The sequence below is a fragment of the Desmodus rotundus genome, chromosome 3 (assembly GCF_022682495.2).
Source record: "Desmodus rotundus isolate HL8 chromosome 3, HLdesRot8A.1, whole genome shotgun sequence".
In the NCBI taxonomy this organism is placed as follows: domain Eukaryota; kingdom Metazoa; phylum Chordata; class Mammalia; order Chiroptera; family Phyllostomidae; genus Desmodus; species Desmodus rotundus.
This window is the reverse complement of record NC_071389.1, coordinates 197,419,470-197,446,039: the sequence shown is the minus strand read 5'-3', so window position 1 is coordinate 197,446,039 and position 26,570 is coordinate 197,419,470. Positions and strand designations below refer to the sequence as shown.

The 26,570-nt window shown below is 53.2% G+C and overlaps 1 protein-coding gene across 6 annotated transcripts in view; it reads left to right on the top strand.

Annotated features, from left to right (window-relative positions):
• The window catches only part of TCF20 (transcription factor 20), a 178,052-nt gene extending 151,482 nt beyond the window's left edge, over positions 1 to 26,570 (top strand). For 5 of the 6 annotated variants that reach the window (XM_053919641.1, XM_053919640.1, XM_053919645.2 and 2 more), the window contains 4 exons: positions 13,085 to 13,178; positions 20,109 to 20,158; positions 21,160 to 21,286; positions 26,359 to 26,570. In XM_053919641.1, coding sequence (XP_053775616.1) covers positions 13,085 to 13,178; positions 20,109 to 20,158; positions 21,160 to 21,243 — 228 coding nt within the window. In that variant the 3' untranslated portion in view covers positions 21,244 to 21,286; positions 26,359 to 26,570. The remainder of the gene's footprint in view (positions 1 to 13,084; positions 13,179 to 20,108; positions 20,159 to 21,159; positions 21,287 to 26,358) is intronic. The other variant, XM_053919642.2, reaches the window with a different exon arrangement.

The following is a 26,570-nucleotide window of genomic DNA, read 5'->3' as shown; positions in this document are numbered from 1 at the left end:
GGCCTAACCTGTAAAAAATGAGCTAATAAAAATGTAAATGTTCAGAACAGGTGCACGGAAGTTGCGACGTAGCGGGGTTTGAGTTGGATGACTAGGATGGATTGTTTTAAACGTCAGCCTTGCAGGGTGTGTGCGGTGCTCCCCCTCTCCAGCGCCCTGTGGCCTTGCACCTGAGCTGAAGGCCTCAGTCCGTCACAGGGCCCTCTGTCCTGTGTGGGATTGCTACAGGGACTCCTTTTTCGCCTTCTGTTTTTGTACAGGGAGTCTTAGGGATACCCTGCATGTCATGTTTAAAATATTCTTTTCCTTCATTGTCCAGCTCTCCTTCATTGTCGAGCTCATTCAGGGTGTGGGGTGGGAGATTGCCCTCATTGATCTTCTTGAAACATTCTCCACCCTGCTCCTTTTCCCCAGCTGGATATTATCCCCAGTGTACTGTTGAGAAAGTCGAGGCTTAACTGAATTAACTGGCCGAAGCTCAGAGCTGGTGGGAGGCAGGCCAGGGGTCGCCTCCTTCCTGTTGTGCAGGTCCACCCCCTGTGTAGCCGCAGCCTCGCTGGACAGCTCAGCGCAAGTGAGGAGCCCCAGAACCTCCTCTCCGCCCAGCTCTCTCTCCGTTTTTCGCATCGCACGTCTTTGTCTCTTTTTAGACTGCCTGTGTTTGAGGCAGGAACCAAGAAAAAATAACCCCACTGAATATAAGGAAGGCAAATGCAGGAGATGACAGCTAACTGGAACATGTTTTTAACTGGATTTTTTTTCTTCCAGCCACTCTAGGATAAACAAGAAGTGATAAGATAAATAGCTTGCTAACAGATTTATTTTTAAAAGCAAGTTTTAAGTTATATCTTTTTTTATCTTTAATTTTTTTTTTTAAGATTTTACTTATTTACTTTCAGGGAGTGGGGTTGGGAGGGAGAGAGGGAGAAAAATCTCCATTGGTTGCTTCTCACGCGCCCCCAACTGGGGACCTGGCAGGCAACCCAGTCATGTGCACTGACTGGGAATCAAACAGCCAACCTTTCAGTACACAGGCTGGTGCTCAGTCCACTGAGCCACACCAGCGAGCGATTAAGTCATATCTTGGGGTCACTTTGAAAAAGTTTGGTCTCAACCTAGCATCTTATAACAATATTCTTAGTGCCCTGGCTGGTGTGGCTCAGTGGATTGAGTGCCCACCTGTGAACCAAAAGGTCACAGTTCAATTCCCAGTCGGAGCACGTGCCTGGGTTGTGGGCCAGGACCCCAGTAGGAGGTGTGCAAGAGGCAACCACACATGGATCTTTCTCTCCCTTTCTTTCTCCCTACCTTCCCCCTCTCTAAAAATAAATAAATAAAGTCTTTCTTGAAAAAGAATGTTCCTAGTAACATAATCATTACTCTGAGGCAATCGAGCATAATCAGTTTAGTTCGATATAGTGGGACTGATGTGTTCCAGAAAGGGTTTCTAGCTTTACCTTTGGTTACCCAGAAAATACCATCTGAAATTAAACCTATTCCTGACCATCCCGGTTGAGACTTTTCTCTAAGTCCAGAATATCCTCTGTAAGAGTAAGTAGCGTAGGGGCCACATGTGTCCTCTCCTCGAAACCCTGCTGCAGTGATGCCCAGAGGGCTCCCCTTCCTACCCACTGAGCAAGGCACCACCACAGCACACATGAGGGCCCCCCGCAGCACGGCTCACAGCCCCCCGTGGCTGTAGCTCATCAGCAAGTGCTGTTCTTCTCCCCAAGGTGGAGGTCAGTACAGCCTCTTGTATGCCGTTATACACACACCCCCAAAGTCTTCTGTGGTGCCCCTAACCAAGGCTGCTTGCTGTCAGTCAAGCTCACTGTGGCCACCCTCCACAGCCTGAGTGCTCGTTCCAGTTTGTTCACTGTCCTGGGCACCTTTCCGTTCCCACCTGCTTGAGCACTCCTGCTGGTTCCCTCACCACTGTGCTCGGCCCTCCTTCACCAGGTCCGGCTGGACCTCAAAGCTGAGATACTGTTTACATCCTAATGGCCCAGTTTTGGTTTCTTACCCCTGCCGGTCTGTAAATCCCCTGCGGGCAGATGCTAGATGGACTTGCCACCCCCCCTCCCAGTTCAGCCTTTTTGCCTCACACAGGTGTGCAAGAAGTATTTGTTGGATAAACAAAAAGGGAAGATTTTTACGTTTTTGAAGTTGAACCCGTTTAAGAAAACTCAGCCCTGGCCAGGGTGGCTCAGAGAATTGAGTGCTGGCCTGTGGACCAAAGGGTCATCGGTTCGATTCCCAGTCAGGGCACAGGCCTGGGCTGGGTCCCCAGAGGGTGTGCGCACAAGAGGCAACCACACATTGCTGTTTCTCTCCCTCTCTTCTCCCTCCCTTCCCCTCTTTAAAATTAAATAAACAAAATCTTTAAAAAAAACACACAACTCATATCAGAGCAGAGACCACTGAGGATGAAAGCCTCCTTGGTCATCCGGTCCTTTGCAGCCTCTGGAGGAACCAGCAGGTTAGAGGGAGCGTGAGGAGCAGAGAGAACCCAGCTGACAAAGCCCATGCCGACTGAGTTCTTGCTTGTGTTCTTCTGGCCCATGTTTCTGGTTTCTGAACTTCTCAGTTTTATGCTGTGGAGCCAGAATTGACATATTAATAAGAATTTAATAAATTGCCCTACTAATTAAAGGCCTGAGAATAGCTTGTTAGGAAGTCATAATCCTTTCTTCATATTCAGTGGAATGACTTGCATTTTATGATTGTGTAAACAGGTACCAGCCTGGCTTTTTACCTCCGTCAGCCTCTGGTCACCTTCACGTCTGCTGGAGGTACAACAGGTATACCTTGCTTCCCACACACCTAACGTGTGAAAATCTGAATTTGTAAGACAGCAAAAGAAGAGAGATATGTGTTAGAGTCTCCTAGAGAAAGACACCTTCGCCAGTTGCGTCTTAGGCCTGATAAGTTCTCGTTATCTGTGTGCCGGGTGGTAAGATGAACGCATTGTGGGGAAGGCATGTCTACTCTGAACGTATATTACTCATTTGCTCAAAGTTATGGCTGACTTCTGGCCCGTCTGTTAGACAGACGAAGTGCAGAAAGACAAGGAAGGACACTGATAATGAAGAAGAAGGCCTTTAATCCCAAGCCTTCTAGCCAGAGTCAGAGCATCCTGACCGCACTGCCTGTGAGTACCGAGATGGAAGGGAGGGGATTCAGGGAGCCTGCGCTTCCCACGTGGCTCAGAAGAGCCAGGAACGCAGGCTGCCGCACTTAGGTTCTGACCTTGGTCGTGCTGTTGTGCGTTTCTCCCCACTTTGGGGCCAGCCACCCCTCAACCCCCACTCAGCCTCAAAGACCCTTGTGGTGTGGAAAGCTTTCCCAAAGCAGCTACTATTTTTCAGGGTCAGCAGCGCCACTTTTTGATTGAGGATTTCCTAGAGGTAGTGGGGGTCTAAAGGGATGGTTTAATTGCGGATGACTTCCTCTGAAAGGTGATGCGGAGACTGAAGAAAGCGGGTGTGTGTCCTGCGCCCCTGGGGCAGAGAGGGCCTGCGTGCGGAGCAGTGCCCCACGCTGGGCCTCCCGGGGGGCGGCAGGTGGGAACTACTCTGGGCGCTCTGCTGTGAGTGGGGGGTGGCACAGCCAGGCTGCCACGGGCTGGGAGGGCCTTGGCCAGCAGCACGTGGAAGGTGACAGACTCGGTGGCAGGCAGCCCCGGTGCTCTCCACACCACACACAGGGGCTGCATCTGTGGAGGACAGACCAGCCTGTGGGCACTTTTCTTCTGCTTGTGTTCCGCATGCCTTTTGGGGGGTTTCTCTGCCTTTGACTGCCTGCTAGTATTTAATTTGCGCTTGAGCGTGTGTCATTCTACTCCCCGTTTATGTAGCACCAACGTAAAGTGCTTCACAAAACGTGACAAATAATTCCCGCTGGTCTTTATTGTTCAGGACGGATTAGGAAGGACAGCAGTAAAAGAGCAAGGAGTAGCTGAGGGGTGCCGTGTTGGGGATCTGGCTGAGAGCTGACTGTGCAGCCAGGCTCCCTCGGAGGTGAGGTGCCGTTGCAACACACGCGTCAGCAACGGCACGAACACCACAGGCACAACAGGTGTTCAGGCCCACCCAGCTCTGCTTCTTTGGGCATATTCTAAGGGAACAAATTAGTTCCAAAAAGTAATGTTCTAACGTAGTTTGTCTTCTTTAAGAGACACTGCTTGGTATGTCTTGTGTCTGAGTTGGACATCACTGGCTGCCAAAAATATGACACATTATAGGGGAAGATGCCTTGTATGTTTTTGTAAGTCCTAACAGTTATATAACTTCAGTTTCTAAAACACTTTCACAATTATTTCACACAACAATTTTATAGGGAAGGCAGGGCAAAATCTTGGATCGCATTTTATAGGAGGTAAATTGATGAGTGACTTTTGGCTTTCCCACAAGGGCTGATACCCTGGGGACCCTTTTCCACTGGCTCTTGTCCTGCTTCCCATTTGGTTCCCGTTCACATCAGACCACCCATATTCACTCCACAAAGCCAGTCATACCTGGGACTTTGTCTCGGGGTGCACGCAGTTAGCTGTCAGCCAGGGCCTGCTGCCGGCGCGGCTGGCCTTACCCCGCGGTCATCGCACTTTACTGAGGTATATGTTTGATGGGCTCCACTTCTGAAATCGGTGCCTTCAATGGAACAGCTGCAGGACACAAATGCAGCTTTGAAAACCATGCGTCGTGCGTCACAGCAGTGAGCATACGGGCCTGAGAAGGCCTGGGCCGCCCTCCGGCCTCCGAGGCTGGCTGTGAAGCCTGGGCTGTAGTGCAGGTTCCAGAGGCCAGTGTGCAGCACCCAGCACTGCTTCCGAGTCAAGAAGGGCAAACAGCAGCACATGCCCCAGCTGGTCCCATGAGCTTTCATGAGGGAGCGTAAGGTTATCTAACCCTAAGGAAGCAAGGACCCAAAACAGAGGGTTTAGTTTGTATTGCTTTAACCAACACTTTGAGGTGCTCTTGAAGAAAAATCGGTAGGTACGGAGCCACATCGAAGAAAGGTGCTTTCAGGGCCTCAGAAGGCAGCTGCTTGTATGCAGACCGTGTTGCTGCCTTGGAGCTAGAGTCCATGGCTCGGCAGCAGAGGCTGCTGTCCCAGATATAGGAGGCATAATTAAAAGGGAAAGAGAGCTCTTGCTGGTGGCTGAAGATTCACACGTACCTTGTTCCACATTCTCTGAGCTCTAGCAGCATCGGCTTTTTAACTCATGTTGAAGAGTGGCCTCGTTAGTTTTCTCCAAGCTCTCCAATTTGTCAGACCTTGCGTTCTTTCCATTAGCCCACATTTACAGTTCCTGCCGCGTGCCAGGCCCCGGGGGTGCAAGAATGAAGCTCACAGTTAGGGGAGGTGTACCAGCATGAATAAATACTGTAAGCATGGGCAGGGCCATGTGCAGTGCTGGGGAAAGGCCATCTCATGTGATCTTTTAAGGCTTGAACAGAACCGATCGTCACCAGAACTAATAATACTCTGACCCAAATGCCTTGGTGCTCTGGGGCTGCTCTGGACATGCTTATTAAACAGGGTGATTACTCAGGTGGTAGTTACAGCTCCTAGGAAAGGGCTTTTCTAGTGAATGAAGAGGCACAGTTCTCCTGGGCACTTCGCTAGGTATGGATTAAACTGCTCTTAGGTGACTTGACTCCTGCAGCTGGCCGCCTCCTGTCAGCCGGCCTGCCCCTGGGACAGGGAAGTGGGCTGATCAGGGCGGGTGTTCAGCCACTTTGCTGTTCAGACATGTCCAAAAATTAAGCATACATTTCATAATTTATTTCCCAAGATTACAGTGTGGTCTTGTCAGAGTTTCTTAAAAATAACCTTTATTTCATTCAACAATAAGCGAAAACTTCACTGTTGAGATGGGGCCCTAGCTTGTTTGAAAAACACACTCTGACTTAGGAACCACAGGCGAAGCCCACGGTGTGCCGGTTGGTGCAGGGAGCAGTGTTGTGTGGTGGGCTGAGCTGTCCTCAGGGAACGTCGTCAACCTTGTAGCCACAGAGCAGTCAAAACAAGACGTTCAGCTCTGCAGTGACTACTACATTATTTGCATTATGAGAGAATGATAGTGCAATTAGTTTCTTCAGGTAGAAAGTAAAGAGTAAAAATCTATTAGAAATGGCATTAGCCTGGGTATTGATTTTGGCTATAGGAAGGGAAAATAGAAACGGGAGATGTCCTGGAGATGGGTCTTTATATTCTGTCTTTGGCACCTGGCGCGTGGTATTGCTGGGTCACGTGGTAGTTCTATTTTTAACTTTCTGAGGAACCACCACACTGCCTTCCACAGCGAGGGACAGTTCTCATCTGCAGCGGCAGTGCACCAGGGGCTGCAGCTCCTGCCACGAGTTCTTGCCAATACTTGTTTTCTTTTTTTGTTTTGATAGTAGCTATTCTGATGGGTGTGAAGTGGTGTCTTGTGGTTTTGATTTGCATTTCCCTAGTGATGAGCAATGCTGAGCATCTTTACATGTATCTGTAGTCCATTTGAACACCTTCTTTGGAGAAACGGTTATTCCAGTCCTTTGCCCATTTTAATTTTTTTAAGTAAATAAATAAAATTATTTATTTTCAGGGAGAGGGGAAGGGAGGCAGAAAGAGAGGGAGAGAAACATTGACGTGCGCGAGAGACATCGATCCATCGCCTCTTGGACGCACCCTGGCCAGGGACTGATCCTGCAACCCAGGCACGTGCCCTGATGGGATTCGAACCCGTAACCTTTCATTTTGCAGATGATACCCAACCAACTAAGCCACACCCCATTTTTAAAATGGGATGTTTTGTTGTTATTGCTGTGGAGTTTTATGTCTTCCATTTAGGTGTTTGATCCGTTTTGAGTTCATTTTCGTGGGTGTTTCCGGGAAGGTCCAACTTCATCCCCTGGCACACGGATAGCCGGTTTGTGCCGCACCGTTTGTTGAAAACACGGTGCTTTCCCCCCTTGCGTGATCTTGGCCCCACTTCTCAAAAATCACGTGGCCGTGTCTTCGAGGGTTTGTTTCTGGACTCTCTCTGTCCCATGTCCCCGCCAGTGCCACACTGTTGACGACGGCAGTGTTATGTGTATATTCATGTCTCTTTGAATCCTTTAAACATGTTTTGAAATTTTCATTAAATCTTTCACTTTCTTGGTGAATTCCCAAGTATTTTATTCTTTTTGATGCTATTGAGAATCAGTTGTTTTGTAATTTCCTTTCCAGAGTGTTCGTTTTTCATGTATAGAAACGCAGCTGATTTTTGTGTTAACTTTGTATCTTGCTACTTTGCTGAATTTATGTATTAGTTCTCATTGGTTTTTGTGAACTCTTGAGGGTTTTCTCCCTATGAGATCATATCATCTGCAAACAAAAGATGATTTGATTTCTTTCTGCTCAGTTGGGACACCTTTTTCTTTCCTGGGGTCCTGCTGGAGTTCGCAGTGCCGTGTTGGCGGTGGGAGTGCGTCCCGTCTTGTTCCTCGTCTTGGAGGAGCCGCTTCTGGTCTTTGGCCTCGAGTGTGTTCTTCCCTGCGGGTTTCTCCTGCGTGGCTGGTGCCATGTCAAGGTAGTTTCCTTCTGGTCCTACTTTGTTGAATGTTTTTATAAAAGTGTTGAACTTTGTCAAGTGCTTTTCTGCATTAATTGAGCATGATCGCGTGGTAATTTCCTTCATCCATGATGTGACCTCAGTGACATACAGAACCGTTGCTCCTTCACAGCTCAACCCCTTCAGTGGTTGACGTCATACAGCTACACCTTTACCCACTGCGCGCCCCTGAACATACACTATGCACTTTTAAATGCGTTGGTGACTGTGTTGGTCTCCGAAATCACGGAGGAAGCAAAAGGTACAGTTACAAACCATCATTACAACAGTACTTGTTCTGTAAGTGCCCACACATTCGCCTTTGTTAAGACCTCCATTCCTCCGTACAGTGTCGATCCACTCCCAGCGTCCTTTCATTGAACCTTGCAGGGCTCCCTGAGCATTCCCTGCTTTCCCTGCTGGGTAGGTCTAGTGGTCACAGACCAGCTTGGGTCTGTTTGGGAAGGTCTTAATCTCTTCCTTCACTCTTGAAGGGTATAGGGTTCTCGGACGGAAGCCTTTGTCGTCGTCATCCTCGTTTCTTCTTCCAGCACTTAGAATGTGTTGGCCCACTGTCTGCCAACCTCCAAAGTTTCTGATGAGAGATCTGCAGAAAATCTCACCAGAATCACTATGATAAATCCAATTCTCTCCAGATTCTCTTTTTGTCCCTGGCTGGTGTGGCTCAGTTGGTTGGTGCGTTGTCCTATAACTGAAAAGTCTCAGATTTGATTCCTGTCCAGGCCATATGCCCAGGTTGTGGGTTTGGTCCTCAGTCAGGGTGCATATGAGAAGCAACTAGTCGATGTTTCTCTCCCTCTCTCTCCCTCCCTTCCCCTCTCTCTCAAATCAATAAGCATGTGAGGATAAAAGAAAAAAAGAGTCTCTCTTTTATGGCTTTTGCAAGTGTAATTATGTGTCTTGGTGTGGATCTCTTTGAATCCATCTTACTTAGAAAGTCCTTTGAGCTTCTTGGATACTTATAGTCATGCCGTTTATCAAATTTGGGGAGTTTTCAGCCGTTGTTCCTTCAGAGGTTGTCTCTGCCCTTTGCCCTCGGTCCTCTTTATGGGACGGCTGTGGACCCCTCGGCAGCGTCTGTGCAGTGGCGTCCCACGGGCGCCTGGGGCTCTGTTCACTGTTCTTCAGCCTTTGCTGCTGCTGTTCCTGAGACTCCATGATCTCCTGTCTTCGGGTTCACAGATTCTTTTTTCTGCCTGCTCCAATCCCACCTTGAATCCCTGTGGTGAATTTTTATTTGCTATTGTACCTTTCAGCGTTAGAATTTCTTTTGCTTCCTTTTTAGGTTTTCCGTCTCTTCATTGCTGTTTTCACTTGTTCACACGTCGCCATCATTGTTTTACTTCCTGCATGTCTTTCTTTAGTCCTTTGAGCATCTTCAAGACAGTTCTTTAAAGTCTTCTGTCCAGTGTAAGTGCTAGTAAGTCTTTTTCAGGGATGGTTTCTGCTGATTTTTTTTTTCCTTTGAACGGGACATACTTTCCTATTTGGATGCCAGTGAGGTTTTTGTTCAACACTGGATATTTGGCTCTGATAATGTGGTAACGCTGGGGACCAGCTCCCCCCCCCACCTCCCAGAGTGTGCGTCTGTTGTGGTGCTGGTTGCTGCAGGTTGTCCCTGTTGTGCCCAGAGTCAGCCTCGGTGTGAAAGGAATGTCTTCCCCAGCCTTTCCTGAGCCTCTCCCTTGCAATGCAGTCACTTTCTAACTTTCCCTGTACATGCAGTTCTGAACGTTGTGGTCTTTAACATCTAGCACCCAAAAGTGGAGAAAGCGAAAAATGAACGGGGGGTGGCAACAGTGCCTCTCTTTTAAGTCCACGGAAGTCACTTCGGCCAGGGGGAGAGCAACTGCAACGGCGACCTGCCTCTTTGTCTCCACCGCTGTGATCGGAAACAAGCATTCAGAGACGCCCAGTGCCTGGAAGATGGGGTCCTTCCTGCCCACCCTGGCTCCCAAGGCCGCATGCTGGCCGCTACTGTGCTCAGACCTGAAGCTGACCGAAGCGGTCTGCAGTGTACCGCCCAGGTCTCCCCTGGAATTGCAGCCCTTGGGCAGACTCCAGACTTTCAGAGTAGTTATGGCAGACAGATCCTGCCGGTGCAGGTATTGGCTGGCCAGGAGGGGAGCAGCCCTTGTCCCAAAATGTGTGTTTCTGGTAAGTTCCCGGGTGATGCCGATGCTGCTGGTCTCAGGACTGCACTTGGAGAACGCCTGAACTGAACTCTTCTGGGTTCTCTCTTTAGGCCCTAACATACCACCAGGGTCTTTCTCCTCTGGATGCAGTGTAGCGAATTGACTGTGCTTTTGAATTGCAGTAAGTAGCAAGCACTGGGTTGAGGTAGATGAGTTTGCTTTCTTTATGAAAAAGACGAGACCTGTGGGCTGTGGGCTGTTGAGGGCAGGGAGCTGTGGAAGCCCTGCAGGGGACAGAGGGGCATGTGTTGAGCCAAGAAGGAAATGGCCATTGTTCATCCAGGCGCTTGATGGCTTCTCTCCTGTCTGTACACACAGGCGAAGATGAGGCCACCCTGTAGCTGCCTGTGGTAGGTGGTCTGTGTGGAAGGTCCAGCGCGGGCCTGGCATGTGGTTACGCTGGGTCACATTTCCTGAGCATTTTGGACCCAGCCACCATCCTGAGCCTGGGTTGACATGTTCAGCCCTCACAGCACCTCTGTGGGGTGGACGGTGTGATTAGGTCCATGTTTGCCTGTTGAGGACACAAAGGTTAGGGATTTGGCCACGAACACATGGGTGAGGAGTGGTGGGGTCACTTACCGGGGGGTCAGGAAGGTTCCAGAGCCCGGCACTGAATCCGCTGCAGCGTGGCCTCAGATGCTAAGTGCCGTCCCCTGTCAATATTTCAACAGCAAGTTACGCAATTAAACTAAAAGGTGGGTTTTTTTAATGGCCTCCCCCTAACCAGTCTGCGGATGGGGTGCCCCTGGGGTTGGTTAATTTAGTGCCCAACAGTGTCACACAGTGTCCTGGTTCTCCATCCCGTCACTGCTGTTCCCAGTGGGTCGGGCTTTGTATTCAGAGCTGTCCTCTGGTGGCAATAGGATGGTTGCAGGAGATCTCGCCATCCATCTCCCCATACGGGGTTGGCCAAAAAGTCCGCTCAGTTTTACTCGTAAAATAAAAGACTCATTTTTCATTTTTGCCAATAACTTTATTGATTTGACTATTTTGAGTATGTCAGCTGTCTCCCAGTATTGGCTTCTAGTGGGTAGAGGCCAGGGCTGCTGCTAAACATCTTCCAATGTGTAAGACAGCCCACAGCAAAGAGTTACTTGGCCAAAATGTCAGTAGTACCAAGAAACTTCACAAACCACTTTTGACACGTTCGATCAGTACAGCACCTTCTCCATACAATTTTTTTTTTTACGTTTCAGTTGCGTTTTTACCTTTCTTGAAATAATAAAGCATAATACACCAAAAATGTTGTGTATCTTTTTCCATCTTCAATACTAAAATGGCTGTACAAAAATTTGCCAATTTTGGTAAGTTTTTTTTAAATGCACGCTGATACGACAGCTGTCACAATACAATCTAACAAAATTGTTTCGAATGAAGTTAAAGACAAGTAAGCGCTACTAGAGCCATCTTACGGAAAAAACGTAGTGAACTTTTTGGCCAACCCAGTAGAAGCCAAGGGAGAAGATGACCTGTTCCAGCCTCTTGTTTTCGAAAGAGGAACAAAACTTTCCCAGAAGCTCCTTTCCCTGCAGACTGTCTGTCCTACCAGAAATCCTTGGCACACCCGTGGCCAGCATTGTTTGAGAGTCGCTGCCCAGGGCGGGGAGGGCCTGCAGCAGCAGCCTTCTGGATAGTGGGCTCCCCGGGCTCCCGTGGTCAGAGGGGTGCAGCAGGACTGGCTGTGGGTAGGCCAGCGGTGTGGGTCAGCCTTACTCACGCCTCCGGGTGGTGGTGAGTCCCTTTGTTCTGAAGGTGCCCGGGGGCACTAACAAAAGTCGATGGAGTCTAGAGCTGCCCAGAACGCTGGCAGCTGTCCTTGGTTTACTCCAGGCCAAGTAGTCTTGTCTTTCTTGGCAAGGGACTGAGGGCACATGCACCCAGAAGGGTATTTGCTTCTGAGAGGGAGCGACGCTCTGGAAGGACTTGTCGTTCAGCCCTATTCCTGCCCCGTTTGTCTCTGGAGGATGCCAGCAGTGGTCAGCCCGGACCAGCTGTGACGCTGTGACGTGGAGCAGGTTCTTCCTCTTTCAGTGCTTCAGGGCACTGAGGAGGACTGGCTGAGCTGGTCCGCGTCAGTCAAGCATAGCGATGCCTGACGCCGGGTGAGCCCTCGTGCCGCGTTAGTGTGACTTTACCCGCAGCGTCAGCATTGCAGAGTTTTGTCCGGCTCCCAGTTGTCCCGCTCCTGCCGCTGTGGGTTGGAGGTGAGGTGCTCCTGACTGCTGCAGGCCACACTCACCCCTGCTGGGCTGCGCTCCAGGGCATTTTGCCTGGGGAGGGGATGGGTGTGCAGGAGCCTCTTCCGCAAGTGTGACTGCCAAGGGATCACTTTTTTTCCCTAGAATCAGGACCAAGCGCGGCTGTCTAACAGGCAGCCTTAGAAGAGTCTGCCTCCTTCCCCAGTGGGCCAGCGTGGTCGGCTTCTACAAATGGGATTGTTGGTGATGGCACACATTTCTTTCTCTTTTTCTTTTTAATTTCTTTGTATTCTTTTATTTTCTATTTCTTATTTTTCTTTTTTTTGTTCTTCCTTTTCCCCCTTTTTTTTGTTTCTTTTTATTATTTTTTGGGGGGGCACATTTCTTATGCTTAACAGCAGCCACTTCAGCGGGATGACAGAGAAGTGCCCCACGTTAAGGAAAGCTGACCATTTCCGCAGGAGATCGCGATTACAAGATAATGTCTCACTTGGCCAGAAACTCATGGCAGGTTTCCTAGTGCATTTAAAATAGGGTTTGTGTATAAAAATACCATTTGCTCACAGGAGCCCATATTTTCTGAAAAGGGAAATATACTTGTATTGGGCATTTGGGATAAGTGGGATAAAAATAAAGTCTTACAAATATAAGAACTGAAAACCAAATTCCACGTTTAATTCTGAAAGGTTTATATATAACTCTACTATCTTACCCTCCTCTTCTGCCGGGACTTGCAGCAGCAGAAATAAAGGGGCGGGGTCTGCAGGCAGTTCGAGATAGGGCGGGAATGAGAGGAGAGGACGCGCAGGCATTTGCCTGGGGGGACTGCGGAAAGGCCAGGGGCGGGGCCGCCTGCCCCACCCTTGTTCTGTTGGGTTTGTTTGTGAGCAGTTCTGTGGTCCGCCCTGAATCCTGACTTCTGGGTCACCTCCCTTTGTGGCCAGTGAGTGGCAGTTGGAAGTTGACCACTCCTCCTGCGACCACAAGGACACATGCGACGTCTGACCAGTGGGGTCTGGGGACAGCCTGGAGGGAGAAGGCCGAGTCTGGGGTGCTGACACGTCTGACTTCTCCTTTCCTTTCAGAAATGTTCCCACTGCCAGGAGGCAGGCGCCACCTTGGGCTGCTACAACAAAGGCTGCTCCTGCCGCTACCATTACCCGTGTGCCATCGACGCAGGTAAGACCGGGCGCCGGCCCTCGTCCAGGCCTCCGAGGGCCGCACGTGCGCTCGCTCTGCCTCCTTTCTCCTTGTTTCAGTTGTTTTTGTCTCTTCCGGCCTGTTCTGTGTGTAAATCGTAAAGGGATGCAGAGAGCAGAACAAAAAGGAGTGAAGTGGGATAATTGTTTTAAAACAACAGCTTTATTCGTAGAACGCACACGATTCACCCATTTAAGTGTACAACTCAGTGGGTTTTAGTGGTTTCGCAGATACACAGCCATCACCACAGTCCAGTTTAGGACAGTGCCTCATCTCCTAGAAGCCCTGTACCCTTTAGCTGTTCATTCCCACCCCTCATCTCCCCCCAGCCCTAAGCAACTGCGGGTCTACTTCCTGCTTCCGTGGACCTGTCTGCTCTGGAATCCCGTAGCAGTGGGGCCAGACAGTACACGGTCTGCGTGTCTGGCCACTTTTACGTAGCACCGCGTTTTTCAGGTTTATCCGTCTTGTAGCATGTTACCAGCGCTTCGTTTTCATTGCCAAACAATAGTTTCTTAGAAGGATATACCTTTATTTATCATCCATCACTAGTGTGTCCCGCAGTTTGCTTATCACAGCTGGTGCAGCTGTGAACGCTCACGTGCAGGGCCTTGTGCAGACATCACGTGTTCGTTCTCGCGGGCGTGCAGCCAGGAGTGGGGTTTCTGGGTCACATGGGGGCTCCGTGTTTGACCTTTTGAGGTCCTGCCAGACTGTTTTCCAAAGCGGCTGCACCATCTCACATCCCTTCCAGCTGCGTGTGAGGGGCCGGTGTCTCCGCGAGTCTTTGCAGGCACTGGTGGTTACGTCTTTCTACTGTCGCCATCCCGGCAGGTGCGAAGTGGTGTCTCGTGGTCATTCTGGTCTGCGTTTCCCTGCCGGCTGATGGTGTGGAGTGTCTTTGGGGACGTCCAATTTATCTATTGTTTCTTTTGCCACTTGCTGCTTTTTCTTTTATCTAAGAAACGGTCGCGTAGTCCAAAATCACGAAGGTTCATGCCTGTGTTTTCTCCCACAAGTTCTACATCTTTAGCCCTTCCACGGGTCTTTGGTCTATCTTGAGTTAATTTTCAGACATGGTGTGAAGCAAGAGTCCACTTTGTTCTCTTGCACATGGATTCCAGTTGCCCCGGCACCACTCGCAGAAAAGACTGATCTTCCCGCATTCGGTGACCTTGGCACCTTTGTCAAAACGAGGTGTCCACAGACGCGCGCTCGTCCGGACTTTCTCCAGCGCGGCCTGTCTTGGCTGCTGCAGCTCGGTGGCACCTGCTGAAGCTGAGAAGCAGGAGTCCTCCGATTTCGTTCCTTTACTTAAGATTGGGTTGGCTGTTCTGGGCCCTTTGCTGTTCCATGTGAATGTTAGGGTCCGCTTGCCGGTTTCTGTAAGAAGTAGCCGTTGAAACTTTTGCAGGGATTGCGTTGGTCTGCAGACCGATGTGGGGGGCACTGTCTTACCGACAGCCTGACTCCGAGCCCCGGTCAGGTGTCTTTCCACTGGGTTTTTAATTTCTTTCAGCCGGGTGTTGTAGTTTTCAGAGTGTAAGTTTTTCATCCTTTTGTTAAATTTATTTTTAAGTATCTTATTTTTGATGCAATTGTAAATGGAATTTCCTTAATTTTCCTATTGTTCCTTGTGGGTGTATAGAAATGCAATTGTTATGTTGCTCTTAGATCCTGCAACTTGGTTCAATTCATTGATTTAGTTACAATACTTTTTTAGTGGAAAAGTTATTTCATCTGTAAATGGTTTGACTTCTTTCCAATTAGTTGCCTTTTATTTCTTTTCCTGCCTAGTTGCCCTGGCTAGAGCTCCTGGTGCAGTGTTGGACAGAAGCGGCAGGAGCTGACCCCTTGTGTGTTCCTGACCCCTCACTGCGGCAAGAGCTGGGGTTGTGTATAGGTGTTGGTGCACGCTGAGGAAGCTCCATCCCGTTCCTAGTTTGTGGGGGGCGTGTATCACGACAGGGTGCTGCATTTTGTCCCACGTTTTTCCTAAGCCCACTGGGACGATTAGAGCTGCGTTTGGCCGTGTGATAACCGTTGAAAGAAGAGAAACCTTTGGTTCGTGGAGTGTCATCCTGTGATTGCAGAAGACTGGAGTTCCAGCTCAGAGCTTCGACAGCCTGGGAGAACCCTCTTTGTCCCCTAAAGTCTCGGCCCTTCAGTGGGTGTCTTCACCGGTTCCTTCCTGATCATTAGGTGTGTCTGAGACCTTCACCCAGCTGTTCCTCCTGTAATGCTGGCTGTCAGGAAGGAGAGAGAGAAAAATGGAAAATGCCACAAGTGGCCTGGCGCTTGTTAGCTCTGCATCTTCCAGGTTAGGAGGGGAACGTGGCTTCCGGCTGGAGCAGCTGTGCTGTCATAGGGGGTGGGGTTTGCTGTGGGTTTGGCGGGAGAAGGGAGGGGGCGTTGCCAGCTGGTGCTGGAGCAGGTGCGGGGCGGGGCCTGGATCACAGGGATCCGACTGGTTTGGGGGAGAGTGAGTCATCCCGTCTGCCCTGCCCTCCAGCTCAGTCACGTTTCCTCACGCACGCCCCCCCCTTCACATCCTCTTGTCCCTCCTTTCCTTTCTCTTCTTTACTTTCCAAGTTTCTGAAAGAGAAACAGCTTAAAAAACACACCCACAAGAAAGGCACAGAAAGATAATACTTAGGCCAAAGTTAGATTCTCATAAAAGCGTGTGTTTGCACGCGCTGAAGGGCAGCCAGCGGCCAGGACCCCTTAGGTGTTGGCTTTAGCCTGTCCCTCTCGTTCCCTTTCTTCCCCCCCACATTCCGTGTGGAGGCTACGCTGCACTTCACCCAGGGTGGTGGTCTGGCATGTTCTATACAACAGCCATTAAATCCTTCTCTCTCAGGAGCCAACCATTGCCTTTTCTCGTTTCCATGAGATTGTGCTAACATCCTAATGTTTTATTTTCTAACTTAAGCTTTGTGTTTTGCAATGAAGATTCTTGGGTATCATGTGTTTGGCAGTTGGTTGTAAGTTATACTTGGGGAATACTGCAAGAGGTAGTCGCCGCCCCCCCATCTCGGTGTCTGGGTAAGAAGTGGCCTCGCGCACTGAGGCCCTGCCCAGCCCGTCAGGTGAGCCAGGTGAGCACTGGCAGGTGGCCTCGTGCCCCCAGGGTGCTCTCCTGTCTGCACACCGGGGCTCCTGGTAGTTCCTAGGGGCTTAAGCAGGGCAGCCCTACAGAGCTTTCTAGGAGGGTGGAAGTGTCCTCAAGCTGCCCTCTCCAATGCAGTAGCCACAGCAGCGGGTGACCATGGAGCACCGAAATGTGGCAGGAATGAAGGGCCGGACTTTTTCATTTATTTCCACTGAAATGTACTTGGCCGTGTGTGGCTGGCAGTTGGACAGCTCGTGGCTTGGTGCTGCCTTGGTCAAGTTCGGGGGTGGGGTGGGGTTCCCTGGGAAAGGTGTGGTTCTTCTCTCCAGTGGGGCTGCTTTACCAGCTACAGGGTAGTAAGCAAATGGCACTTGTCTCTCTCTCTGTTGGAGCTTGTCTTGTGTGGCCTGCCCAAGCAGGTGGGTAACATCCCTATTTGGCAGAGTTGATGGTCAAGTATCCAGCGAGAGGGAGGTAGCCTAGGTCGGCAGGGCCTTGGCCCCTGGCCCTGCTGGCCCAGCTGCTATGTATTCCCCTCTGAGTGGAGAGCTGGTACCCAAGAAGCAGCTTCACGAGGTGACCGTGTCTTGTGCATTTATGGGTCTTTTTGATGACCCAAGTCACAATGACCCAGAGGCCTGTGCTTCCCTGAGGGGTGGGTGCTTGTAGTTACTCCTCCCAGGGATCTTCCGGATTCTGTTCTGTGTTTGAAGGACCTTGGCCTCCAGGAAAGGCGCTCACTGACTGCCATTCTTCCTGGTCACGGGAACGGCGAGTCACGGGTCAAGGAGTCCCTGGTGTCCATTCGAAGTCAGGAAAGCCAGCGTGCCCGCCTCCGCCTTGCTGTCCGCCACACAGACCTGGCGGAGCCGTTGCGCCTCAGGGAAACGTCGATTGCTGGGGACAGCTCCATGAAAACAGAATCTTCGGTCCATGAGACTGTGTGGCTCCCACCATCCCGTCCCCCCTAGTTTGTAACATCATTGTTAGCTGTTTTGTGTGGCTTGTTACGTCGCAGGCACGAGATTTGGCTCCAGGTGGGAAATGTAGTAATAAGAACGTGTGCTCTGGTTAAAAAAAAGAAAAAAGGTTTAATGTATTCAGTGCAATGAGCCACTACAATTAAGACCAAAGAAAAAAAGCACTGTGCTGGCTCATTAATAATCCCGCTGTGCATGGAGAATTGCGCCTGGAGGGCTCTCTGCTCCGACCCTCGAGGAAGCACAGCTGGGAAGGCCACCTCTGCAGCCGCACAGCGCTGCCCTCCCCGCCGCCACACGCGTGGATCTCGCAGGCCAGGGTTCAGCCCTGGGTGCGTCAGTAGGAACGAGACTGGGGTCTGGCACCTCCCTGGAGAGGCCGCTCAGCCTCACAGAAACCGGTTCTGGGGCTTTCCTCACTCCTGGCCTGTCGCTTCCCTCCGTGAGGTGGGGTGAAGGCCGGTGGCCCCAGCCTGGACCCCGTTGGGATGAGTACTGCCTGGCCCGAGCCCGGTTATAGAGGGGCTGGCGGCGGTGTCTGGGGTCTCTTGTGGAAGCTCAGAGACAGAAGTGAGCTCGCCCTTTGGGGCTGCTGAGATTGCCTGTCTGGAAGCCATCTCGTTGACCGGCCTGTGTGATGACCCAGTGAGCCAGCGGCTTGGACATTGCGGAGGGAGTGCGGATGAGCTCTCCTCCCAGTCGGTGTGGGGCTCTGCCAGGGGCTCCAAGGAGGCAAGTTGAGGGACCAGCTGACTGGCTGTGGCGCCAGGCGCCTGTTCAGAGACCTCGGGAGAGGTTTACCACCCTTCTTACCGCCACAGGGACAGGTCCCCACGCCCTTCTAGGTGTCAGCTCTCCTGCCACACCAGGGACAGAGCTTGCCCTTCTTGGTGGCCTGTGGGTATAACGGGAACAGACCGTCTGTCCGTGGGTCCTGCGTGGGAGGCCCTGCCAGGGGTGGACACTGTCTCTGGCAGACTTGTTTAGGAGACTTCTGTTTCCAGAAGTGCCCGGTGTTGGTTCCAAGTTGCCTTTAGTGTGTATTTACATTGTTTTATTTCTTTTCTGCTTTGTACCTTACAGGGAACGTGTTTCCTAACCATAGGCATATTGTACTAATGAATGGTCCTTTGCGTCTCTTCAGGGCTGAGAGGGGAACCAAGGTACCTCTGCTTTTCTGGTGCACCTTTGCCAAGTGCCACAGTCCCTTCCTCCTTTCTGAAAACCACTGTGACCAAAGGGTGGCCACGCCCCACATGGGCTCTGCCATTTCTCTTTGGCCCAAACTAGAGACTCAGCCAGCAAGCAGAGCGCCAGCCTGCCCCTTGCCGCTCAGAGGCTCTCTCCGGCAGATTGAACGGCGGGAGCCCTGGTCACGCCGTGTACTTGTGGGTTTCAGATTAACGCGCTTCGTGTGCTGCCGTGCTCCGGGTTTGCGGGCAGGGGCGCGGGGGTTCAGGACTTCCAAGCCTGGGCCCTGGCTTTCCTCTTGGATACTCCAGGACTCCAGAGGGAGGCAGGGATGCTGCAGGTCTAAGCCAGACTATGAAAGGGCCTTTTTGATTTGCTCAGGATAGGAGGACCTCAAAATCTTTCATTTGTGTGTTCCATTGCTTTTTTACCGTCTCCCTTGAAGTCTGTGGGCACTCAGGCTGCTAATCCGGACCTCCGTTGAAACCGAGTTAAATTGCAAATTTAACAAGGCTAAGTACCATGGCCGCCTCCAGCCACATTGCCTGAGAGCAATCTGGGAATGTGCGATCAATATTTATTAGCATTCTGCCACCGCATCTTGCACCAGTGACCTGGCTGTCGGTCTCCGGGAGCTGTGGTGTGCAGCGCGGACTCATTAATGAGATTTCCTCGCCTGCGCCTCGCGCCGCCCTTGTGCCACGGGGCTCAGCTCACCTGGAGGCTGACATCGAGGCGCTGTCACTGTGCTAGAAGTGAGGATGTGTCATTTTCCCCCAAGGACTGATAGCCCCTCACGGGTTTCCTCTGCTCTGAAGCATTTAGTGTGGGTTATGCAGCTCAGGTGGACTGTGGGCAAAGGGGACGGCGGGGCTCTCGGGCCTGGCCTCCTTCCCGTCCGACCCGCGGCTCTCAGCAGAGGGAAAACGGGGCCTCCAGAGCCAGTGTTTTCACCCGGAGGCCTTGGCTGCAGCCTGTAGGGTAGGCTGAGCCTAGAACAGGAGATTTTAAAAACATCTGTTGGGGTTTTTTCGATTGATCTTAGGGAGAAACAGAGACATCGATTTGTTGGTCCACCTCGTCACGCACTCATTGGTGGATTCTCGTCTGCGCCCTGACTGGGGATCAAACCCACAGCCTTGGCCTATTGGGGTGACGCTGTGACCAGCTGAGCTACCTGGCCAGGGCCTAGAGATTGTTTCTGATTAATATAGTATGATAACATGATGGGAATACAGAAAGAATTAAATCGCCTATATAATCTTACTACCCAGAGAGAACCACTGTTATAATTTGGTAGATTTCTTTTGTCCTTTTTCAATGCATATAAAACATTTTGATAATATTAGGATTGTACTCACATTTCGTATCCTGGTTTTTGAAGTGATTTTGTATCATGAGCGCTTCCTGTACACCATTAACTATTTTGAAATGTTAACTTTTAAGTGATGTTTCGTTGTGTTGGGGTGCCATAGTTTCCCCGGGGTGTCTCTAATGTGTTCCTGTCAGCAGTCCCAGCGGAGGGACCTCCTGTCGCCATGCCCGACCCTATTAGTCGTGCCCCGCTCATCTCGCCCCCCCCCCCCCGCCCCCCGATCGGGCTGACTGTCCGCTTGTGTCTTGCAGACTGTTTGCTGCACGAAGAGAACTTCTCGGTGAGGTGCCCCAAGCACAAGGTGAGTCCGAGGCCCCCAGAGACGCTCCCAGCTGGGCTCCTCCTGACCTTGCAGGACCAGGGCCACCTCACCTGCTCCTGGCCCTGGGAGACGTGTGGCGGGGGTCAGCACCCCCTGTGGCATGGGGGGCGCTGGGAGAAGTGTGTTGGAGAAAATTGTGTTACAAGAAATTAGAAGATCAAACTCAGTACTGATTTCCACTTTAATGTAATGGCAACCCAGTTCACAGGCTGGCGTGAGGTGAGGTTGGTCGTGGGCCTTGATTCATAAGCAAAGGCGGTTTCCCAGGCCAGGGGACATGGAGATGGCCAGGGTTTGGGGGAGATTCTGTCTCTTCCAGGTTTTGCCTCAGTGGAAACAACTCACGGTCTGCAGTTGGCAATTGAGGGGCTGCTGCTGCCTCGTTTCCCTTTGGATTCTAGAGGTGGTCTCTTGGCTGCCTCTTCTGGGGAAGGGCGGAAGGTCAGGGGGGGGTGGTCTGCCTCTGAGGTGCTGTGTGCGCAGTGGTTAGCGCAGTGGTTAGGGTACGGTTGGGAACCTGCAAAGGGCGCACTGCCTCGAGGTCTTGCAGCCACCACTGTCCCCTGACTGAGGTCACAGTGACACCTGGTGGTCACTGGCTGCTCACAGTCTTTAGTCTCCAAGTAGAGCCAGAAAGTACTAGAAGGAGCTCGTCCTGACAGGTACGCCCTCAAAACATTCCTGAAACATGCTTGCTTATGCTTTTATTTAAAAATTACTTCCAGAGATGATCCTAGGAACTTACAGTGTTCTCTTTATTTTTACTTGACCTTCGTTTTTGTTTTGTAAACTTCCCTTTTTTTAATGGTCGTGTTTTGCCTCAGAAAACCCTGTCTGAGTAACCCTGTTCGTCACTCAATACTGACTCTGCTTTCTCTTTCCTTTCCCTGTGCCGTTCCTCCCCACCCCTCTGCCCGCCCTGACCCCCACGCTCGCTCCTCTGTCCCTTCTGCCTGCCTCCTGGGCTTTGCCGGCGTCAGCCCCCCCTCCCATGCCCCCTCCCCGCCTTGCAGAACAAGACAGCGAAAGGCAGCCTCAGCACAGAGCAGTCGGAGCGGGGGTGAGGGGGGCAGTGTGCCGTGGGAATGGAAAGTACAGCAAGCACAGGTGAGTCGGGCGCGGCCCCTGCCCCACTCCCGCCGGGGGCCACCGCGCTGCCCTCTGCTCGCCCCGGGCGGCTGCTGCCAGCACGTCAGCATGTGGACTGCCACCGCCAGGTGGAGAGAATGTTCGGTCCTTTGTTGCTTAGGAAAGGTGGCATGGGGCTTTTAACACTGTCCCCTTGCCGTGGGGCTCAAGGGGACTGTTCTGACATTGGGCTGGTGCGGTGCCCCTGGCAGCAGGGGCGCGCAGCCCTGCTGCCCCATCTCAGAAAGGCTTCTAGAAGCCAGGCAGCTCTTCTTCCCAATTATTCCTATATCTGTAAGGCTGGTGGTGGGTCTTTTTTTTTTTTTTTCCTTAAAAATTGCCCCAAGTTTTGTTATTTGAATTTTTTTTTCCCCTGATATTATGAAGGATTTTCTTTTCCTTTTCTTTTTTTTCCCCCCCTTTTTTTGCAAAAGTACAAAGGGGAGGAAAATCCTCTCAAAGATTTAGTAGACTTTGGCATCCAATTTCATTTTACTCTTTAAAACCTCCCGGGATGGAGCGGTGCCCTCTGTGAGCACGGCTGTGGGCTGCGGTCAGGGCTGGCGGCCTGGACCTGGGAACGTGGGTCTCTGCAAGCCACAGGTCTGCTGCCCGCTGCGGGCTCCTCCCCCCCTGCCCTCCCCGAGCCACTCGGGGTGAGGAGCCAGCTTATAAACAGAAAAAGAAAAACCCAAAATGCGACGCTATAGGATGGCACTGGGGCCCGGTTGTCTCAGAAATGTCCCCGGAGGGACTCTTCCTCCTCAAAGGTGGGACTCTGTGTGGGCCCCAGGTGTCTGAGACCTGGGGGTGTGGGCTGGGCTCCCCGGGGAGCTCCCAGACCCCCCAGGGCGATCTGGGGAAAGGAGAGTTCAGGCAGGCTGCTGGCCTCAGGACTCATCCTCTCCTGGGTGGGTCCCAGTGCCGACCGCCCGGCAGGGGCGGGGATGTTGCAGTCCTGCTTCTCTCTTTCATCCACAGGGAGCTGAGGTGGGAGGGGGACAGGACAGGACAGGCAGTCGGGTCACCGGAAGCAGGTGGACCTGGTGGTCATCACCGGCAGCGGCCTCTGGACAAGACAGCAGCCGGGCCTGCTCTTCCAGGGCGTTTCTGTGGGGCTGCCTCCGTGTCGCTGGAGTTGATGGTGTCACTGTGTCCGGGCAGGCTCTGCCGCTGCCCCGTCGGGCTCTCTGCCCAGCCCAGGCGGTCAGCACTGGTTTACGTAGGAACCACGGAGGATATTCCTCGGAGTGTCCTGGAAGGCCGGTTCAGACAGGAGCTGTCTTGTTTAGTTAGGGCCACTGTGCTTGCTGTGGGGTTCCAGCTTGTGTGTTACGAGAAGAGAGAGTCTAGGCCCTGGGCCTCTTCTTGGGACTTTGAGTTTTGTTCACCTCCCGCTTCCACCCCACGCACTCCTGAGCCTGCTAAGTTGGCCCTGTCCTGCACGGGGACAGAAGCCTCGTTCACTCCTCAGAGGTGGGCGGCGCTGTCCTTGTTGACACAAAAGAAACTTCTGCTCCCAGTGACAAGTGGCCTGTCCTCGTGGGCAGTTTCACGTCTGTCCAGGTCAGAACGTTCACTTTTAGGGCTCTGACCAGTGTGGCTCAGTTGGTTGGGCATCATCCTACAAACCAAAAGGTTGGGGGTTCAATTCCCGGTCAAGGCACGTGCCTGGGTTGTGGGTTTGGTCCTGAGTTGGGGCGAGTGCAAGAGGCAAGCAACTGATGTTTCTCTCCCTTTCTCTCTCCCTCCCTCCCTCTCTAAAAATAAGTAAAATCATTTTCAAAATGTTTACCTCTCAGAGTGATTAGGGACAGACATAACCCCCACCCAAAAGGAACATTCATCTGGGCTCCATGCTAGGGACAAGAGCCACCCTCATTGGGTCTCCCCTCCAGACAGAGAGGGGACAGTGGGTGTGCATGTGAGTCCCACTGCCTGGCGCCTCCCTCTGTCACACAGGGCGCACAGTGCTGTGTGACCAGGGTCAGGCCACTTCGTGTCTCTGTGCGCCAAGATCGGTTAAGAAGTGTGTGTAGCGTGCCCGGCACAGCCCGGCATGGGGTGAGGCCCCAGCAAGTGCTCGGCACTCCGCCCTCACAGCCACTGGTGCACTGCACAGGGCCGGGACAGGCGGGGTCCAGCCTAACAGAAAATCCGGGCCCTGGTCCCCCACCTCCCACCCCCACAGCTGGCAAGGTGCCGGCACTTACCCCGTGCCAGGCCAGTGGAGGCAGAGAGGAACCGTCCTTGGGCAGCCATCCAGTGGGCCGCCTCCCTCCCACTCCTGAGGGTGTGTGGTTGGCCTGTGGTCGCTGCTCTCTCCTGGTTCTGAGTCACCTGGCTGCCTCCGTGTGGCCGGTGGGCAGGACGCTGATGGCATGCCCCAGTACCTGTCCCCTCTCCTGTCACGTAGTGAACAGAGAGGCCCTGCTCCCGCCAGGGCCCTCCACTCGATCCTGTGGTCGGGAAGCAGGAACTCCATCTGGCTGCTGCTTTGTCCTGGGTTCGAGGGGGCGCCACCTGGACATGCCTCCCTGAGCAGCATCTGTGGTGGGAAAGTCACACATAGCTACCCTGGTGTGCGCTGCCCAGCAGGCCGTGGGGCTCCTGTGGCCACTGCCCCGCGCAGAGTCCTGCCCCTTCACACCCTGAGAGGCCCTCGTCACACTTGGAATTGAGTCCAGACCCTCGCCGTGCCTCCGAAGGCCTGTGGCCAGCTCCCTGGAGACCAGGCTGCACCCCCATCGGGTGACAGGCTCCGGCTCGCCATAAGCGTCCCTTCTTCACAGAGGCCTGCCTTCCTCTGGCCTTGTCTTAGCCGCCCTCCCTCCCTGCGGCCTTCCTAGCATCGCCTCGGCTCCCAGCCATCTGTTCACTGTCGCCTGCAGTGTCACTAGGCTGGCTCCTCAGTGAGGATGGGGACTAGGGCTGTTGGCCCAGGGCGGGCATGAGGTGCCAAGGGAGTTGTGGGTAAGGGAGTGTGTGCCCCCCCCCCGAAGGTGTCCCCTCCCCTGACTGTGCCCTCGGTCGGTACAGGTTCAGAGTGAGACCCTCTCGGCCCCTGCAGGTGGCCTGCGGGTCTGTTAGAGCAGAGAGCCCCTGGCCAGGCTGGGCTCCCGCCACAGCCGGAGACGGAGGCCTGGTGCCTGGCTGGGGGGCGAGGGCATGTTGGAAGGCCTCAGCCCAAAGTGAGACCCCGCTCACCAGCAGCCGAACCTCAAGGTCTTCACGGAGGAAACGCTGCAGACCCTCCGCCCTGGGGCTGTGCGCGCACCCGGCTCCACAGCGGGCCCAGCATCTGCTCCCGGGCTCTTGCCACGGGCCGTGTGTTACACGGGACCACGCAGAGATGGCGGCTTAAAGTCAGAGTCCCGGGCCGAGTCCCGCTGCCAACCAGCTGTGCGCCTCTGGGCCACGCGTGTCACCTCCCAGCTGCACCAGGATGCGGGGTCAGGCCCCCTCAATGTCACCATGAAATAATGTCTGGAAAGCCCTGGGAGAGTGCCTGGCAAATAGTGGGTGCTTCAAGAATTCTCTTCCTGTCCTCCCTACTTAAGGATCAGTTTTGTAGAAGTAGCACTGAGAAGTTAGGGTCCCGTTCCATTTGGGGTACCATGCATTCAGGCTGGTCTAGTCCCCAAGCCTGGGGAATAGTCCCTGCTGGTAAGGCTAGAAGGCCAGGGGGTGCCCCTGTGGCCCCAAGAGAGAGCGCAGGGGCCCAGCTGACCCAGAAGCCCAGCTGCATTCCAAGGTTGGGGGCTGGGATGGGGCTGCAGTGGAGAGTGAGGGCAGGGGGGTGGGGCCCAGGCTGCCTGCCAGTGGTGGGCGGCACCTGGGCCTCTGCTCTTTTCACGCAGTGTCCCACATCTCCACCAAGGTTTGCCTCTCTGGTCGTTGTTCCAGGTCCCCCGTTAGTTCCGTTTTTGTCGCGACATTTACAAAGGGCCTTCAGTCCCTGGGGTGGTGTCAGAGAAGACGGCTGCTCCCTCCCTTGCTGGCAGCCTCAGCCTGGTACAGCGTGGAGAGTCCTTCCGGGTGGACCATGAGGGCTGGGACCACCTTCTGGGGAAGTCACACTGTCACTGTGGACACCCTGACAGGAGAAGGATGGCTCAGCCACGGGACTGTGTCCCCAGGGCCTGGTGGCTGGAGTCTGGGGTTTCCATGGGGACCCTGTCCTGCTGCCTCTGTAGGTGTCTTCCTGTTTACCTGTGTTTTCGGCCAGGCAGTTCAGAATCTCTCTGGCAAGGGCAGCGAGTGTGTGTGTGCCCCAAACACAACGTTCTCAGCTCGCGCACACCGACCAGCCGTAAGTTGTGCAAATTAGTAAGTTTTATGGAATTGAAGGGGCAGGTGCCAACCGGACTGTCCTGGGTTCTGTTTGTTGGAGGCGGCAGCGAGGCGAGCCCGTGCCGAGTGCACTGGGGGTGGCACGTGAGGGTGGGGCTGCGCCGCACTCGGCGTCCCAGCCGTTTCTCTGGGTTGAGTTCCTCGGAAAACGGCCATGTCTCTCCAAGACCTTCGCCCACGGAACGGCCCAGGAGGCGTTCCAAGGAGGCCATTGGTACAACCCCATCTACCCCACGTGGGTCATCAGGGTCTTCCGAGCCTGGAGCCTGGGCTGAAAGAGGGGACGCCAGCTACAGGGGGCGCTGGGGAGCCAGGCACACAGGCCGAGGGACAGGGTTCTGTGAGCACAGAGCCGGCTCACAGGGAACAGCTGTGAGTGGCCGAGGGCCAGCTCCTCCGCAGGCAGGTGAGGCGCTCGAGCGCAGAGCGCACTGTGGGTCCTGGGTGGGTGCCTTCCCAAAGCCTGCTCCGCTCTGGGGCAGCCCCCACCTGAAAGGTCAGGGAGTTCTGTCCTGGTCCCAGTTCCTTCTGTGCCCTGGGGAGGACACTCTCAGTGAGGGGCACTCAGTCTTAGTCCCTCACAGCCGCAGGTCATTGCTGCCCTTAGCCGTGTCCCAGGCCAGCAGCTCATTAGCAGGGTCTGCGGCTGCTGGACCACATGGAGGTGCCGAGCACCCAGCGTCTGTTCTGTCTTGCAGGTGAGACTGTGGAGGTGAGAAGGTGGTGGACACGCGCGATGGAATGGAAACGGCCCCACTGTGCAGCCACACCCCGCCCCGCCGTGCCTGCCCACAGCTCCTCTTCCCAAGTCCTCACATCACACTCTAACCGAGACACCGCGGGAAAGACAGACCCAAGACGTCACACGGCTGTTTCCATGGACACAGTCTCCATAGTGACAATGTGGGGG